Source organism: Lupinus angustifolius, chromosome LG20 (genome assembly GCF_001865875.1).
Source record: "Lupinus angustifolius cultivar Tanjil chromosome LG20, LupAngTanjil_v1.0, whole genome shotgun sequence".
In the NCBI taxonomy this organism is placed as follows: Eukaryota; Viridiplantae; Streptophyta; class Magnoliopsida; order Fabales; family Fabaceae; genus Lupinus; species Lupinus angustifolius.
Genome location: NC_032028.1, coordinates 15357077 through 15376027, shown reverse-complemented (window position 1 = coordinate 15376027; position 18951 = coordinate 15357077). Strand labels below are relative to the sequence as shown.

Here is an 18951-nt window from a genome sequence, read left to right as displayed (position 1 = left end):
TACATAAAAGGTGCATCTGATGTGTCACCTAGAATTAGGGTCAATGTCAGCAAGCCTCAGTCATGGTTTGGTCGTCTCGGTCAGAGAGATACAGTCACGGGCAACTCTGCTCAGTCAATGTTGAGTTTTCCTCGGTCAGGTTTTCCAACCTGGCTCGGTCATGAGCCAACTTGGCTTAGTCAATTAAGGTTTGTGGCAACTTGTTCCATGCTCAATATGGCTTGTACATAGGCAAATCATGGTGGGTTGATTTTCCTCATTTGATAAAATTAATACACAAATAGTGCATGACGTATTTTTTAATGTAAAAAATATTTAGTTGAAATTGGAAGTTGATTACCCTAGAGAGAGGGAAAGCCACATAGGGAACGAACCCATGGAAACAAACTTACGAAATGAATATAAAAGCAGGAAGGTTGAAAATGAAGAGAGAGAGAGAGAGAGAGAGAGGATGGCAACCACCCGGCTTAGAAGAAGTATTACTATCATTAACTTACATACCGCGAAACCCATCATCCTCCACGCAACTCGATGCGCCTCTTCTTCTTCTTCTTCTTCTTCTTCTTCCTCTTCTTCTTCTTCCTCTTCTTCTTCTTCATCAGGTAAATGTAAATCTCCTCCCAAACAAGATAAGAAGCACAAGCTTGGTGATCGTCTTTCCGTTGTAATTGACGCCGTTAATGATCGCAAACTTCCTCCCGAGCTCAGAGGCCAACGCAACAATGTCAGGTTTATCTCTCTCTCTCTCTCTCTCTCTCTCTCTCTCTCTCTCTCTCTTATTGCACGTTGGAGTTATTAGACCAAGTATAAGCCCCTATGCTAGTCCTATTATCTTGGTCAAGAAGAAAGATGGGGGGTGGAGGTTTTGTATGGATTACCGGTCTCTAAACAAGGTGACAATTCCGAATAAATTTCCTATTCCGAGTATTGAGGAGTTGTTGGATGAACTAGGGGGGCCAATATTTTTTTTTAATTGACTTGAAGTCGGGATACCATCAGATCCGTATGCGTGAGGAGGACATAGAGAAGACTGCATTCCGAACCCATGAAGGACACTACGAGTTCCTACTGATACCTTTCGGTCTCACTAATGCACCTTCCATTTTTCAAGCACTCATGAACAAGGTTCTCAAGCCGTTCTTACGAAGGTTTGTACTGGATTTCTTCGATGACATATTGGTCTTTAGTAATGACATAGTTACTCATGTGGGTCATTTACGGCAAGTGTTGGAGCTCATGCAGAAACATAGTCTCAAGGCCAATAAGAAGAAGTGTAGCTTCGGGCAAAAGCGTTTGGAGTATTTGGGTCACATTATTTCAGAGAAAGGGGTGGAGGCTGACCAAGCCAAGGTAGAAGCGATGTGTTCTTGGCCCATACCGAAAGACGTCTGGGGGTTGAGGGGTTTCTTGGGACTCACATGTTACTATAGGAGGTTTGTTCGTGACTATGGCAAATTGGCCAAGCCACTCACTGATTTGTTGAAAAAATATGCTTATAAATGGACTGCACATGACACGGAAGCTTTTGAATTGTTGAAAAAAGCAATGACTGATTTACCTCTTTTGGCAGTGCCTGATTTTTCTCAGGTATTCACGGTGGAGACTGACGCTTCTAGCAAGGGGTTGGGAGCAGTGTTGATGCAGTCAGGTAGACTGTTGGCTTTTTGGAGTCAAGGCTTGTTTGTGAGAGCCCAACAGAAGTCGGTCTATGAGAGAGAACTGATGGCGTTTGTGCAGGCAATTCAGTGATGGAGGCACTATTTGTTGGGTAGACATTTCATCATCAAGACGGATCAGCGGAGTTTGAAATTTCTCAATGATCAGAGGTTGTTCACGGCTGAACAATTCAAATGGGTCGTGAAGCTGATTGGTATGGACTTTGAGATACAATTCAAATGGGCCGTGAAGCTGATTGGTATGGACTTTGAGATACAATTCAAATGGGCCGTGAAGCTGATTGGTATGGACTTTGAGATACAATTCAAATGGGCCGTGAAGCTGATTGGTATAGACTTCGAGATACAATTCAAGCCGGGGAGGGAGAATGATGTGGTTGATGCTTTGTCCCAAAGGGAAATGTATGCTGCAATTTCCTTGGTATCCTTAGCTGATGTCGAAGTTTGGACACTAGAGGTAGAGCAAGATTCGAAGTGGAAGCAGATGATACAAGATTTGATGATAGCACCTCACTCTCATGTTGGGTTTGAGTTTAAAAAAGGCTTATTGTTGTATAAGGGGAAGTTAGTGATTTCCCGACAGTCGGCCCGGATTCCTCTTATACTGAAGGAGTGTCATGAAACGCCTATGGGAGGGCATTCAGGATTTTTCCGGACTTACAAAAGGGTGGCCAGTTGCTTGTTCTGGAATGGCATGAAAAAAGACATCAAGACATTCGTGGAAGAGTGTGATGTCTGTCAGAGGCATAAGTATTCCACATTGACCCCTGGGGGATTATTGCAGCCGTTGTAGATTCCATCACAGGTTTGGATGGATATTTCGATGGATTTTGTTGGGGGTTTACCTTAGTGGGAAGGATACTATATTCGTGGTGGTAGATAGATTAACGAAGTATGCCCATTATTATGCTCTAGGTCATCCTTACACGACGAAGGAGGTGGCTATGGTGTTTATCTAGGAAGTGGTGAAGCTGCATGGTTTTCCGTCTTCAATAGTATCTGATCGGGATCCTATTTTTTTAAGTAGTTTCTAGAAGGAGTTGTTCAGGTTGGTCGGCACTCAGTTAAAACTCGGTACTTCCTATCACCCGCAGACCGATGGTCAGACAGAAGTGGTCAACCAGTGCCTTGAAAATTACCTATGGTGTTTTGTGGATCCTAAACCGACCCATTGGCTTAAATGGTTATCTTGGGCGGAATTCTGGTGTAACACTACGTACCATGGTGCAGCGGGTATGACCCCATTTAGGGCCCTATATGGTTGGGATCCTCCTATGTTGATGAAGGCAGCCGAATTTCCTTCCAAGGTGGAGGATGTGAACCGAATGCTTCAGCAACGAGATGAGATATTGGCCGAGCTCAAAGAAAATTTATTGAGAGGTCAAGGTCAGATGAAGAAGCATGCGGACAAACATAGAAGGCAGGTGGATTTTCAGGAAGGGGACTGGGTGTATCTAAAAATTCAGCCGTATAAGCTGAAGTCCTTGGTGGTTAGGCCTTATATGAAGTTGGCTCCTCGATTTTACGGTCCTTACCAGGTGATTGGCAAGGTGGAGGTAGTAGCTTATAAGCTAGAGTTGGCAAGCCACTCTAAAATACATCCTGTTTTTCATGTATCCTTGTTGAAGAAGGCACTCAAGCCCAATCAACATCCACAGCCTCTACCTTCGATGTTGAATGAGGATTATGAACTAGAAGTGCAACCGGAAGATACAACAAGGACAAATTGAAGTTTTGGTGAAGTGGGCATAGTTGCCCGAATGCAATAATTCATGAGAGATAGCAACTTTATTATAAAAGAAGTTTCCTTCTTTTCCCCTTGAGGACAAGGTGACTCTTTTAGGGAGGGGGGTATTGATAGGGGTCGGGTGTATAGTAGACCCCCTATTAGGCAAGTGTATATTAGAAGGAATAAGAGACCTAACTAACTACAGCTATAAATAGAAGTTAGGATGGTTAATAACTCACTTTTGGAGAAATTGGAAATTGGGACTGGTTTAGGAAATCAGTTAGGGCAGTTATTTTCTTATAGTTCTCTCTCTTGTATACACATTTTCAGTGAAATAATACATACTTTCTGATCAAGATCACATTGATCTTGCATAAATTCTTCTTCTATTCTATCTCTAATTCCAGATTTGATACCAGTGTTTATCATGGTCTGAGATATAGAACCTTGATTAAAGGATAAACTTGAGCCTTAACTGTTTAGTTTGTATTATTTTCCTCAAAGGGGTAATTTCGTTTCCACTCTGTCTGATTGGTTCAAGAAGTGATGTTGGTTCTAATTACTCTACTGGAACTAGTGATATTTCAAAGAAGTTAAGTAGATGTGTGGAAAGTTTTGTGTGTGTGTGGACATAACAAGGTCTAGATTAAGAAATTGAGGATTTATAATTAATTATGTATACTGACTTACTGTGTCAACTTCATTTTTTTAGATACTCAACCAAACAGATCTTTAGTTCAACTGGTTGACCCTGCTCAGTTGGGGTTGTGTTGTAATATGTGCTTGTCGGGCCTTACTTGATTTGTGCTTTATCCTCTTATTCTAAAGCAAGTCAATTATAAATTGCAATTTTACTCATGCATGTTTTTTTCAGGAACAATGCAAAATAGTAAAGATGATTTCCGTTTGTTTTGTTTGATTCTACAGGGGCTGTATTTAACCTGATATGTGATGAAAGGGATGAAAAGCTTATGAAAAAGATTGAGAACCACTTTGGCACCCATGTGACAGAGGTATGATAATGGTGCTTGGTTTTTGATACTCCATGCAGTATGATGCAAAATGATGAATTTTCAAATTTGATTATGACTTGGTATTCTTGTTATAATATGAAGGTATGCATCTTACCCAACATAATTTCCCTAATGTTCTGAGATGCAGGTACAGAGAAACAGTGTTGAAGACTATAAAGGTGCTCTGAAGGAGGCTGGTTTACTGCAATGATTTAAATCTGCAGAAGTCAAACTGTTGTTAAAAACTGTGTTTGACCCCGGAGTGTGCTTTGGGTACTGGCTATGGATTTTCCCATATTCACCAAATCTTTGATTAATTTCCATAGACAAATGCTGAATCATGATTTAAGTATGAGAATGGTGAGTTCCAGTTCGGTATTTTAATTTAACAGTGATAGAATTTTTTCCTCCTTAATATTGGATATCAGGGTTGTAATGGGACAACCTACAATGCGTGGTTTTGTTATTTCATTGTATAATGCTGAGTATAGAATGTTCCTTTTTGGTCGTGTGATAATAATGTTTCAAATGTGATGCTACCAATATTGCCGGGGTATAAGAGCAAACAAGATAAATATCCTGGGGGCATATTGCAAATTTGAGGTTTCGTTGTCTTGCACTGTCAGACTGAATGGGTTTTTTTTAATATAAAGTATGAGATGTGTTTATTTGTGTTGGATGGATAAATCGAATAATCGATCATTCAATGTGATGAATGATTAGTACCATTATGTGTAGTTAATGCACACACAATATAAGAATATTTTAAAATGTCATTGTAGCATACAACATTAATGAAAAATATAATTAAATGGTGAATATTGTACCAAATATAAAAAAAACTGAACTTTAATGCAAAGTATACTCTTTTGGATAATACTTATACCATAGTCTTAAATCTGCACCATTAGACTCTAAGCAAATACTCTTGTACTCGATTTATAATATATGAATAAAAAAATTTATACTCTATTTTATATTGCTCTTTTTGCTACCAATGATAACCAACTACCTCATTACAAAATATAAATTAACTTCTATTAAAAAAGTTATCAATTTTTTTAATAAGGTGTATGATTCTGATAAATTAGTGAGCATAAAAGAGCTTATCCATCTGTATGTTGAACTTCTATACATGTGATGAAGAAGTGTGTGACTCAATAAGGTTGAAGAATGATTTGATTCAGCTGTCAAATGTGCAACATTAAAATTTAAGGGAACTACACAAATCATGGTTCAAAAATCCATAAAAGCATAGTAATGCCTTACGAACAATGACAATTACCTAAGAAAAAGACATCACAATTGTATATGATTAATAATTATGTATTATTATTAACACATTAATGAAATTTAAAAGAACTTGAAATTCTAACAAATTATGGATTAACAATCCAAAGACATGAAGAACTAGAGAATATGATTCAACAATACCTCTTTTATTGATAACGCTTTTGGAAATTCTTGAATGAATTAATAAAACTCTGAAACTATTGTATTTATACATGAATAACATGAATGGAAAAGTCTAACTAACTCCTAAGTAACTTATTCTAATTATGGCACATGTTAAAAATTCCATTTACAAAGATTGCTTGGGCGTCAAGTTACATAAAAGGTGCATCTGATGTGTCACCTAGAATTAGGGTCAATGTCAGCAAGCCTCAGTCATGGTTTGGTCGTCTCGGTCAGAGAGATACAGTCACGGGCAACTCTGCTCAGTCAATGTTGAGTTTTCCTCGGTCAGGTTTTCCAACCTGGCTCGGTCATGAGCCAACTTGGCTTAGTCAATTAAGGTTTGTGGCAACTTGTTCCATGCTCAATATGGCTTGTACATAGGCAAATCATGGTGGGTTGATTTTCCTCATTTGATAAAATTAATACACAAATAGTGCATGACGTATTTTTTAATGTAAAAAATATTTAGTTGAAATTGGAAGTTGATTACCCTAGAGAGAGGGAAAGCCACATAGGGAACGAACCCATGGACTGTACTTTCAATATCAAATTCTTGGAATCTCTCCTTAATTGATTCGATATCATAGTATTTAATATTGCTAGTACATGATGTATTAATTTATGCACAATTATTCCTCATTTAGTACATAAAGAGAACTTTGAGAAAGGGAAAGATAAGCAACATAGTGCATACAGATCTCTTAGTGAAATACTACATATATTGTATTTCATCATGAGAAATCTTAGTGAAATAATAGTATAGTCCTATTTTTTATAGACGGGATATTTTCTGAATTCGGTCTAGTTGTTTTATACTTCTATTTTATTTGTATGCTGCTTTTTCATTTTACATCACTCTTGGGACGAAATTTGGTTCTATTTTTCCAACACAAATAACCTTCTCATATAAAAGGTTATCATGTTTAATTCCTTACTTCCAATTCTTACTTTACAAATTTTAAAACTCTTTCTTTGCCTCTCCCTCTCTAACTTTATTTGATACACATATTTTCCTCCTCTTTTTTTCAATGTATGTATGGCGCGTGTAGAAAAGAAGTAGACATAGAATTATAAACTAAATTTCACATATCTTATGTCATTAATAAGCCTATTTCATATTTCTCTCATTAAGATCACATGACAGAAAAAGTGCACATTAGATTTTCTGTCTAACAAGCATACTGCACACAAACACTTCGATAATTCTGGATGTAATAGGTCATTTAAGTTGCTCTTATCTTCTGATATCTTGAAATTACAACATATCAATTTATATGGATAAAGGAGCTATTTGTGAATGGCTAAATTATATTTGCCTAATATGCCGTAGGGGTACATGGATATAGTTCACTTCATATGGTTCATTACTTTTTTACATTAATTTTATGAGACACTCTCTATGACGAACCAGATATGTGGTACACTTGGCATGGTGAATTCGGCATGCGGTACGTAGGATAAATCAGAGAATTACGTAGCTATGGACAAAAATGACACCGTTCTGCTTTATGTTATTGCATATTCATCTCTAAAAAATTTAGTATTCTTAGTAGATTGTGAACATGACATTCATTAAGCAAATGAAACATGAAACGAGAAGAACTTCATATTTTCATATGCAAATGTAGCAAAAAGATTTGAAAGTTGAAAGTTGAAATGAAACCAGTAAACTGTACAGTGCACCAAATGCGTTAGTATTGTGTCTCATGGCAAGGTATAGGTGCACTTGATGCACAATACAGCATAACTGACCCTGAAACCGATATTTTGTGAGATTTAATTTCATGAGCAACATTTGCTCATATGTAAGGCCATGTCTTTCAGGCAGAGAAAACTAGTGAGGTGTTTGTTTATACTTATATGGAGTTGATTTTCAGTATAGTTAATCAAATAATGAAACTCTTCTGTGATGTAGTGACTGTGTTCACTTTCTCATCATAGTGTTACATTTGTTGGTTATTGGACAGGTCAGAAACTGACATAGTGAATGTTGTTGAGCAAAGAATATGGCATTCCATGGAAGAAGGACATTTTGAGAATTTGCCTGGAAAAGGCAAGCCACTTAAGCTTGACACAAATCCTCATGCAGATCCAGCGGAAGACACCTTATACAGAATCCTGTCGAAAAATGGATGTGCACCGGAGTGGATCGAGCTTAACAAAGAGATAAGATCTACAATATCCCAATGGAGGGCATCCTTGAAGAAAGCATGGGCAGATAAATGCAGAGGAGATCACTCTAAGTGGGTTGAAAGTTCAGAGGATTTGAAATTGCAGTTAAAAGAAATCAACAATAAGGTGACTTAAACCATTTTGATTTGTTGAAGTGTTGATGGGTATTGAACATTGAAATAAATTCTTAGTCCTTTCAAACTTGGAATGATGTTTTTGATATTCTACTTTCTGTTTTTGCAGGTTTTCCGGTATAATCTCATTGTGCCTTTTGGTCGCCAAATGTGTGGTCTTAAGTGGGAGAAAGAGCTAGGTTATGTAGAAGAAGAAGAAGAATGAGACTCAATGTTGTTATTTAGCTTTTAGCCGGTTAAGTTTCCTATAGTATAAAATCAAAATTTCCTGATATTAATCAACAGTTCAACTATCATTGATTCCTATTTTGTTCCTAGTTGGTACTTATATGGTTTATTACATTGGTCAGTGTTCCGACCTTCACCATGTACAACAAAGGAAAACAGAAGAAATTATACTGGATTGAATGTAACACAATAATCTTTTCACTAGTTGAAAATTGTACTATACTGTTTATGGCTTTATGCATTGAAATGCTATCTTTTGCAGAAGGCAACTGTAGTTCTCGGTTTTTGGGAAGAGGTTATTTGTTGTAAATATTGGCTAGTCTGGTTTGAGTCTGAGTGAGATTTCTTTTTTTGGCAGTGAAATTCGGCAAATAGTTCTGGTCATGATAATGGAATTCATGTTTTCCAAATTCCTTCTGCTCTTTGGAGGAAGATGGTTAACATTATCTACATACCAAGCAATTAAATCACATTAGTCCTAGTCTCCTAGATATTATAAATCTAAGTTTATAGAATAGATGCAATTATGAGGTTATGTCAAAGACTATTTCTTCTGCTAGGTGAAATGGTATTTGGATAGATTCATATTAGTAAGCAAATTGTTCAATTTGTCATTGTTATGTCGAATAGTAGTTTTATTAGTGCCTTTATCTTTCTTACAACACTTGACAATTTTACAATATGAAAGTATGTTAATCACAGTATGTTTTTTTGTATTAACAAAGACATTCTCACCATATGGACAATGAACTAATATCTTTTAGAGTGTGTGATGATCCCTGATAACATGTGTCGCTATTAGGAATTGATCATTTAACCTTTTGATCATCCTGGGCATCTAGTAAAGTTTTACACCACTAAAATGTCTTGTTGGTAGCCTATCATTGCATTTTCTAATGGTAGTATAATTTTTTATTTCTTTTAAATAAAGCCCATTTTCAAGACAAACTGTCACAATTGATTTTTTTGTACTATAAATGATATCCCTACCTTTTTTGGTAAAGAACTAATATATTTCGGAGTTCGTGGTTGTCCCTCCCAACAAGTGGTACTCTCAAGAATCGAACTTTCAACCTTAATGATCCAGTAGAGTCTTACACCACTTGGTAGCACTATATAGAGTAATTTATATAGTTTGATCATTTAACATAACTATATAAGAGCATCTCCAGCAGTAGTCCTTAACAAAATAAGGACAATCAGTAAACTTTGGTACCATTGTGAGTGATACGTTCTTGTCCGTAAATAGAGAATCGTTCTCTAATTAGAATATAGTTCTTATTTCCACAAAGCCCTTAAAATAATCAAAATATGAATAAAGAGAGTGAAAAACGTATTAACCAACAATGAAAATGGGAAGAAAGTGCAACGACTCTATTTTCTTCGTATTCAGATAAAGTGACATTTAACAGCATTCGTTTGAACGAACAAACGAACACTGTTGAAAATAGAAAATAAACATTTAACAACGCTCATTTGAGTGAGCGATATTAAAAGTAGACATTTAACAACACTCGTTTGAATGTGTGTTGTTAAAAATATACATTTAACAACACTCGTTTGAATGCGTGCTATTAAAAGTAAAAAATAGATATTTAACAACGCTCTTTTAAGTGAGCGTTATTAAAAGTATAAAGTAAACATTTAATGGCGCTCGCTTGAATGAGCGTTGCTAAAAGTATAAAATTGACATTTAATTGCGCCCATTCAAATGAACAAATTTAAATGTATAATTTCAACCATTTAACAATGCTTGCTTGAGTGAACACGATAGAAAGTAGATAAATGGTGAGGTTCATTTACGAACAAAATATATTAGGGTAAAAGTTCTTAATTTGCTCAGAAATATGAACAATTATAAAATGGTCCATTTACGAACAAAATGTATTAGGTTAAAACAAGTTGAGATTTATTTAAGAACTGAGAATGTGTGCATTGCTATATTTATGGTTTTGATGAAGTAATGGTTGGTGAATTAGTAGAATTTGAAGAGGGTACTATAGACTTGCTTTGAGTTTAGAATCAAATAATGTTGGTATTGTATTAATGGGTGATGGTTTGATGATACAATAGGGAAGTTCCCTAAAAGCAAGATGAAGAATTACTCAAATACCAATAAGTTAGGCTTATTTGGATCGTATTATAAATGTTTTGACTAAACCTATTGATGATCGAGGAGAAATTTCAGCTTTGAAATCTCAGTTAACCATTGAGTATACTCTAATATATATCAAGCTGTTCAAGTGAAGTTATCCCTCAACAAACTTATTATTGCAAATAAGGATTTAAGGGAAACTATAAGGACTTATTTTGTTATATTTTAGTGTAAATTTTTTACTCAACAAATCATATATTACCGCTCGTGTGATGTTTAAAATAAATTATTATAATAGTCAAAACATAATGCGACGATACATTATTGAACAATGATATAAAAATTATTTATACTAACAGTGTATCAAAGTTAACATAAGAAGATATCAAAACTAGTTGAAAGAAACAAAACATACTGATGTTACCAAATTAAAGGAGACTAGTGCCTAACAATTGAAATTAGATTTTTATTTAAGCTGACACTGTTTTGGTCTTGAATCAGAGATGATAGTTTTATGACTTGTTATCCTTAGTTTAATGGAGGACATGTTAATCTAGAGTAATGCAGGTGATATGATCAGCTTATTGCACTCCTCACTAATGTACAGTTTTTTTTTCACAACAGTGCTTTATGCTCCATTTGATAGAATAGACGGATAGGAAAAAGAGAAGGAGGGGAGAGAAGTTAAAAAATAATCTCTCTCCTTTGGTTTAGAAAAGAGTGTGGGAAGAGAGAAAGAAAAGTGGAGTGAGACTTATTCATTTTGTTTCTCCTCTTGTGGAGAGAAAATGGAACAAATATTTAATGTCTCACCATGTCTCAAAATCTTAGCTAAATTTGGGGATCTTATGATTACTTCTACCCAGCATTGAGATCTTCCTCCTATTTATGTTTTGGAGCTCTTAGATCTAGATTTTTCTTATAGTATTGTTCTTTTTTTCAATATACCAAAAAAAATTATGTTTCGCACCACTGACAACGAAGCTAAAACAAAAAAAATAATGTCTATTTTAATTTTTTTTTAATTGACATGATATGTTTTCATTAGTATGAGAAAAAATTTATGACATTATTTTAGATAATAGATCTTTATTCGAGAGATTTGAGAGAGATTTTTCTCCTCTCTTTCTTTTCTTTTTATCTAAAACCAAACAACACAAAAATTTATTATATTTATCTCTTTTTAGTCTATTTTTCTCTTCTTACTTTCTCTTGTACAACCAAATGAACATTAATGTTTGATAGTTTTCTTTTAGGACTTCTAGACAAAGGAAAAATAATTTTTAGGGAAGATGTGTTACTTCATTTGTTACTTGGTGTAATTAATCAATAAAATACTTAATTAGTAACTTTTTGATTGAAGATATTTTATTCCCTCAATCACAAAGCATTAGGGATGATAATATAAACCAAACTTATGGGTATTCATCTGAATCCAATCCAAATTTAATAGAGAAAATCCGCTATGATTGAATTCGGTTTCGAGTAAAACCCGATCCCAAATGTTAAGTTTGGATTAGGTACAGTTGATATCCTACTCCACACCCTTCTCGTAACCATCAGATACAGTGTTGTTATTGTTTTTTTGTCTAAATGGAGTACAAACTGATGTTTGTATTTCCTTAGTTTGCTGTCATTTCCCAATCATAAGACAATGCATTTACCAAAGCCAGTTGTTCTAGTGCCATCAACCAATTCTTGCATTGCCTTATGATTTCATCATTGCAACAACTACATCTTTATCTTTTTTTTTTTTCAAATTTCCCATTGGGTTCGAGGATGATATTGTTAATTTCAACTTCATCGAGTTCAGGTTCAGGCTTTGGATTTCAGGTTCAGGGTTGGATAAGCATAAACCCGACCCCAATCCGCCTTGTTATCATTCCTACATGGCATAGAGTAATATACTTTTGATATAGAAAATACACTAAGGATAAAAAAAATGTACCAAAATTTATTATATAAAGTTATTGGATAAAACATTGTTCAGTCATGAATCTACTGCACAAACAAGTAGCAATATCTTATATGAAAGAGGATAAATAGAATTTCCGTCATGATGAAATTCTAATGAGCCCATAGTTATGGCTTCAACATGATTGAGCTCCTTTCAGGTAGATCACCTGAACTTTAATGTAACAAAAACAAACTCCACCAAAATTTCTAAAGGGCCATCATCAAATGGATGAAAATGAATACCCCAAGGGTATGTTTAAAAGTTAAGTTTTGAAAGGAAAATAATAGAAAATAAAAGTTTCAGTTACTATGCAAGTGCATTTCATAGCTCTTTAAGCCTTATTTTCCCTACATTCCATTCCAAAACTGAATTCACAAACAGATTATAAAGATGCATCAAAATAATTGTATGTTAGAAGTACGTTATGATATACTTGCTCAACTTAACCCGAAGAAAAAGGGGGAAGTGGGGGGACAAAAAGGAAACGCACTATTATATATGTGTCAAAACACAAATGTAGATCACAAATGCAGACACTATAATAGTGAAGATATCATTAGCTACAGCTAATTTCCACAAATCTTATTCATGGTAGAAAAGCAGAAACTGAAGAAAAAAACAGTTGTAAAACTACTTAAACATGAAAATACACATAATTTCAAAGATTACAAGCGGCCAATATTATAACTAGAATAGGTAGCATGTATCTTAGACCAGTGACTACTATATAGACAAGAATGGAACAAAAATCAAACACACTTGACAAATAAGGAGTAACATTTCAATGTTCGAACTCTGTATGTGATGTTCATATGTTTGATGTTTTAGCTGCAAGATGAATGAGACTTTTCCTGTGGTAGGCGGTGCGTAGCTTCTTGTATTTCTGCAAAAATCCTGCAAGGTCAATCTCTCTGTCCAGGAGTTGTTGGTGCAGATTTTCGGATTCCTCTTCGGTCACATTCATAGCATCTGGAATAATTATTTAAGATGATCACATATATGAACACAACCAGGTCGTGATAATGATTAAATTTTGTGATCGCCGTAACTATGACCGCAAATTATCGTTTCACATTATACCTTGGATCCTTTGGAGAAGGGAGGCTGGAGAGTTCAACTTCAACATTTCTTCTTTCTGCTTCTCAAGCTCATTCAGTTTCTCCTGAGCAGCAGCTAGCTCAGTTGTCCGAATTATTCTACACTGTTTCCATAGGAGGAGAGGGTCATTTCTTTTACTACTTAGAATAACAATTTTAAAAATAAGCTAATAAATTAAAGGATGGTGATCTTACCTGATTTCTAAGTTCAACAATACGAGGTTCCTTTTGTAGATTTTCCTCTGAATCAAAAACAAAACTTGTCTGAGAAGCTATGCAATATTTAACAACCATCACAACAAATAAAAGGACTTCAATAACTCACCGACAAGCTGCATATTCTCCTTGGAAAGTTCATCTTTTAGCTGATAATATCATCAGGTAAAAAAATTGTTAAAAACAGTAGCAGATACAGATTCCAGCATATGTCTCTATCTAAATTTTGATAGCCCAACTGAAGCTTTACATTAACTTGCGTGGTAGTATTAGGTGAATGAAATGTGTAAATTAAAAGCCATTCCAATTGTTTGGTCACAAAGGATGCAGTGTAAATGCAGTTGCTGGCATTGACACTTCTAGTGTGCATATCAAAATAGAAGGCAATGTAAATAATTTGCAGGACAAAGGCACATCAAGCACCAAGGGGATGCAGCCATAATAGGCACCATGGGTCGCTGAGTTAAGCCCCATCATCCCGAGGGTGATGCAAACCTGATAAGGTTGACACTCTTCCTCAATCTATCATGAAAAAAGCATAATTCAACAAAAATATTTCGTACATAACCATAGTTTAAAACAGTATACAGCAGCCAATTAGCCACCAATCTTCTTTTGGTATACCACAGTTATCCTATACTGACGAAATCATTTCGAGCCACGCAAGACCACCAAGGGTGGCAAAGCTCTCCCTACCAAGTATTTAACACAGTTGAATTCCCAGGAACTCAAACCTGAGACCTCCGCTTTAAGCTAGAACAACCCGAACCGGTTGATCTACACACTTGGTGGTAATTAGCACTAATCTATATACATGTTTTTGTGAACTTACAGACAATATCATGAACACGGCAAAATCAAGTGAAAGGATAAGTGCCCATTAATCCAGACCAGACCTCCAGGACCTCCTCATTTTGGCCTAACTAACAACCCTAGGCCCATCATCACTGAGATCCATCTTGGGCTGCCACACCTTCCTTCGGTAGAAACAAACCTGACCAGCTTAGCAGAGAATATGACATGTGACTCCAGCATTTCATGAGATTCATCCTTTCCCTCTCTCAAGCATAACAACAGAAAGACCCTCACATAACAGGTGAAGGAAAGGTCTAATTCTATACTTGTCGGACAATGAAGGATTCAGATTCTATGATACACCCATCCATATAAATAGTCTGTCCAATGCTCACCAGGTAAGATATTCAGATTCTATGACACACCCATCCAATTCCCTTAATGACTTGATAGTTGGGGCACTTCTGCAGATACCCCATATGCTCTACCACTTGGAGAAGCATTCCTGGAAGACAACCACCGTACCAGAGCAACCTTGGACCCCCCAGGTATATTTGGACAGCTCTCATATACTAGCAAGTCTGGTAAAACCCTTCTGATAAAAGGCTACTAGTATAATTCAACAATTTCATCTATGATGAAATTAATTAAAACCAATAACCACAGAGCTGAAAAAAACAGTTATTCAATATATAATTCTCTAGGCTGGATGTAGACACAACCAGACACCTCGTAGCTACCCTCAACATTACCATGAAAGTAACTATTTCCGAACTTATAATGGAAAAATATTTCAGCTCCAAAGAGAAGAATCATAGTAGATGAAATATACCAACTAACTAGGGTAAGCAAAGCATGAAACATACAGTTCTAAGGTTATAAAAGACTACGCAAATGTAGGGAGAGTAAATATATGCTACTTACATTATTTTGAATCTTGACCTGATCTAGTGAATGTAAAAACTGGTGATAAGCATCTTTGTCAGATAAAAGCTTCCGTAATTCGTCAACACTGGCCAATTTATGAAGAGAAAGAAAAAAACAGAATCAAGGTCACTAATAGTTAAAAAGATAAAATAATCCGTAACATCAGATTGAATAAAGGTCAGAGGATGTAAATAAATTATAAGAGCCATTTAGATAAATACTAATATGCAGAATCCACTCAAGAGCAACAAACAAATATCCGCATTTAGAAATAGGAAAACAGAAAGAAAACTACAATTAAGAATTAAGACGACAGTTATCTCAATACAAGGAACAATCATCTGAAAGAAATAGTGAAGTAACTGTGCAAGCAATTTGGATTTATAGGAATCAGTACAGACACAACATTTATCACTTATGGACAGCGTGTTCCAAAAGTTTGCTTTTCTTCCCTTAGATTGAAAACCAAAAGCACAGGAGCATGGTATCTTCAGAAACTCCAACCACAAATTCTTAACTGTGAGAACTGAGCATGAATACATGATAAAGATATGTAACAACCCTTTTAATATCTCCACAGAACGAGATACTTGCTTATTCTTCAAAATTTTAAGTAAAAAACAAGTCATGCAAGTATCATACATAGTAAAGGAAAAAGCACACATATGATAGTGGCATGGCACCTTCATAAGTTGATATTCAATGGCAATGCATTTTAAACTAATAAACCCAATAAGCATTCAATTTTCACTTTTTGGGCAATACTTAAATAGTTACCAGGGCTCAAAAGAGAGAACCAACCAAGAAGTGTTAATGGTTTAAAGACTATAGGCTGTCGAGGTTGAGACAAAACAATAGAATCACACACATTTTAAAAGCGATACCTAAAATAAATAAAAATTGAAACAGAAGAAACTAAGTCATGCTGTTCAAGGACGGGTAGGTCTTACCTTTTGTCTTTCAGAACAGCAATAACTCCAGCGGCTTCAGAAGGCGGAACATGAGAAGAAGAATGCAATGCAAAGGAAGAGGCGTTTGGTGTAGCAGGCCTAGAAGAACTTGGGGAGCTCACTGCGGAAACCGATGGAGGATACCATGACTGCGTCTGTGAAGAACCATCCAGAGGACGTGGCTGAGGTTGTTGTTGGTCTTGTGACCCCCTTTGCACAAACAACATCAATCATATCAACAATATTTTGTGAACAAACAATTCTGAAATAGACAATTTTGATTTTTATATCCAAAAAGTAACATAGGGGTGATTCTCAGCGCAATGGTAAAGTTGTTTCTCTTGTAATATGAAGGTTATTGGTTCAAATCCTGAAAACAGTCTTTTTTTTTTCGCTTGCCGTAGTAAGGCTGCATATATCTAGAACTCATCCCATCCACATAGGGTAGCCTTGTGCACTAGGCCGTCATTTCATATCAAAAAGTAATATAAAATTGTCTAGAAATTAGTCCAATTATGTTGTACACATAATAGTGCTACAATCCTATTACCTATATACTACTTCCTAATTCACAATGGATGATTGGATATCAAACTACATACTAAGCTTTATCTATTTATTTATGAACCGAATCAAGGATAACATGAAATTATTACTATAAAAATGAAATCTGAAACAAAGTTGTGAAATAAAAGAGAGGATTACCAGAATCTATTGAACATTGCTGAGAGGGGCAGAATTGACGATTTATTAAACGAATAAGAAACGACAGAAACGTTTGAAATCAGTTTCGAAACTCTGAAATTGTTGTCCTCTTCTGCGATCTAAATCGACGAACTACGCGTATTCTTTTCTGTCCCGCTGAAGCAATCTTCGCAGAGAAATTTCGTTCTCTTCGATTTTTTGAAGAATGGAGAATATAATAATTTAGATATATTGTATAATAATCTTATTTCATATTATTTTTTAATTAATTAGTTAAATGCGACACCTCATTCTTAATTATTAACCTAGAATAGTTTTAGATTTTAAACCAAGACTAAAACTACTTAATAACTTATTTTTATATTTATTTACTTATTTTGGTAATTGAGAGGACAGAAGCCAAAAGAAACAGAAAAAAAATAGCTTCTAGGATAAAGTTCCCGTGTACGTGTTCTATTGGTTTTCACAAAATTAGAAAGAAAAAAAATCAAATACAATAAACTTTTTTTTGATACATTATTATAAATACAATGAACTAAAAACAATTATAAAAATATATGTCTGAAGAACAAAGTCAAGGAATTAATGTAATAATAATAAAATTAAATAATATGAATGATAATTTAACAATTGTGTGTTTTTGTGTTGATACCCTTTGTATTTATAATATTAGAATAGGAATAGTATGTGATAATTGCAATGATTATTAATCAAATCCTAACATTAATGTAACAATTTTTGTGTTGCACATGTGCTATTTCAAATATTTTGGTTGAAGCAGCTTTAAACTTGTTAAATAAAATATATAAAATTTTCTTAGTAAGAAAAGTCTTTGAAATTGAAATTAAGGTTGACATTTACTTATTGTCAACTATTAAAGATGAAGAAGGAATGATTACTTGTATTACAAGCGACATTGATTTGCATCAAACTTCTCAAGTTATGAGTCACCGTTATTTACAATGATGTATATGTTACTTAAAATAGAAGCTATAGTTATTGTTAGTTGAATGTTGATTAAAATAGAAAGGGGCAATTTTGTAATTTCATAAAACCCAGTTAGTCATTTAACTAACTTTCTATATATAGTAGATTCTTTCTTATATTGTGTAATCAAGTTAAATGAGAATCATTTTTCTCCAATTCTTTCATTGGAATTATGTTTGCATTTTCTCCTTGTTTCACTTTGTTTCGAGCATTTCTCTTTTCTCATTCTTTGTCTTCTCATAAAGCTTCGAAAGTAACCATCGTGATTTGTAGAATTCACATGGTATCAGAGCTTCTTCATTGAGGAGGCTCTGCTACTTTTCTCCGGCATTTCGTTTCGGTTTGTGCAATTTGATTCAACTCTTCTTTGATCCTTGTTGATTTGAGTTTCTAGCTTTGTAACCTAATCGGAGATATGAAAAATCGATTAATTCATGCGATCAATCCTATTCAAGATCCTTCCTCGCCTTTCTACATGCCTCCAAATGAAAATCCTGGAGCAATTCTGGTTCATTCTCTTTTGAATGAAGAGAATTATCACTCATGGTCTCGTGCCATGAGCATGGCTTTGAAATCGAAGCATAAGTTGCAATTCATTGACGACACTCTTCTGAAACCTCCAATTGATGATCCTACCTTATCAATGTGGGATAGATACAACACTTTAGTCATTTACTGGTTGACACAATTGATTGAATCTTCCGTTGCTCAAAGTGTTTTGTGGATGGAGACTGCTCTTGAAATATGGAAGGATCTTCGAGAAAGGTATTACCAAGGTGATATCTTTCGTATTTCTGAATTATTCACTGAGA

General features: G+C 35.0%; 2 protein-coding genes and 1 long non-coding RNA gene across 5 annotated transcripts; 2 read left to right on the top strand and 1 right to left on the bottom strand.

Annotated features, from left to right (window-relative positions):
* LOC109335049 (dnaJ homolog subfamily C member 28-like) lies at nucleotides 422-8954 on the top strand. 3 transcript variants are annotated; one of them, XM_019571091.1, is made up of 4 exons: nucleotides 422-729; nucleotides 7844-8174; nucleotides 8292-8417; nucleotides 8769-8954. In XM_019571091.1, the coding sequence occupies exons 1-3, from the start codon at nucleotides 452-454 to the stop codon at nucleotides 8385-8387; spliced, it is 705 nt and encodes a 234-aa protein (XP_019426636.1). In that variant the 5' UTR covers nucleotides 422-451; the 3' UTR covers nucleotides 8388-8417; nucleotides 8769-8954. The 3 variants fall into 3 exon arrangements, with proteins under 3 accessions (XP_019426636.1, XP_019426635.1, XP_019426634.1); XM_019571090.1 differs by lacking the exon at nucleotides 8769-8954 and adding an exon at nucleotides 8533-8690; XM_019571089.1 differs by lacking the exon at nucleotides 8769-8954 and having other exon boundaries at nucleotides 8292-8690.
* LOC109335051 lies at nucleotides 4293-5090 on the top strand. Its single transcript, XR_002106174.1, has 2 exons — nucleotides 4293-4418; nucleotides 4567-5090. It is a non-coding gene; the product is annotated as an uncharacterized LOC109335051 (long non-coding RNA).
* Nucleotides 12995-17370, bottom strand: LOC109336759 (vacuolar protein-sorting-associated protein 37 homolog 1-like). Its single transcript, XM_019573556.1, has 7 exons — nucleotides 17153-17370; nucleotides 16448-16657; nucleotides 15495-15582; nucleotides 13885-13924; nucleotides 13755-13801; nucleotides 13543-13663; nucleotides 12995-13431 (listed from the first exon to the last, which is right to left on the bottom strand). The coding sequence occupies exons 1-7, from the start codon at nucleotides 17167-17169 to the stop codon at nucleotides 13271-13273; spliced, it is 684 nt and encodes a 227-aa protein (XP_019429101.1). The 5' UTR covers nucleotides 17170-17370; the 3' UTR covers nucleotides 12995-13270.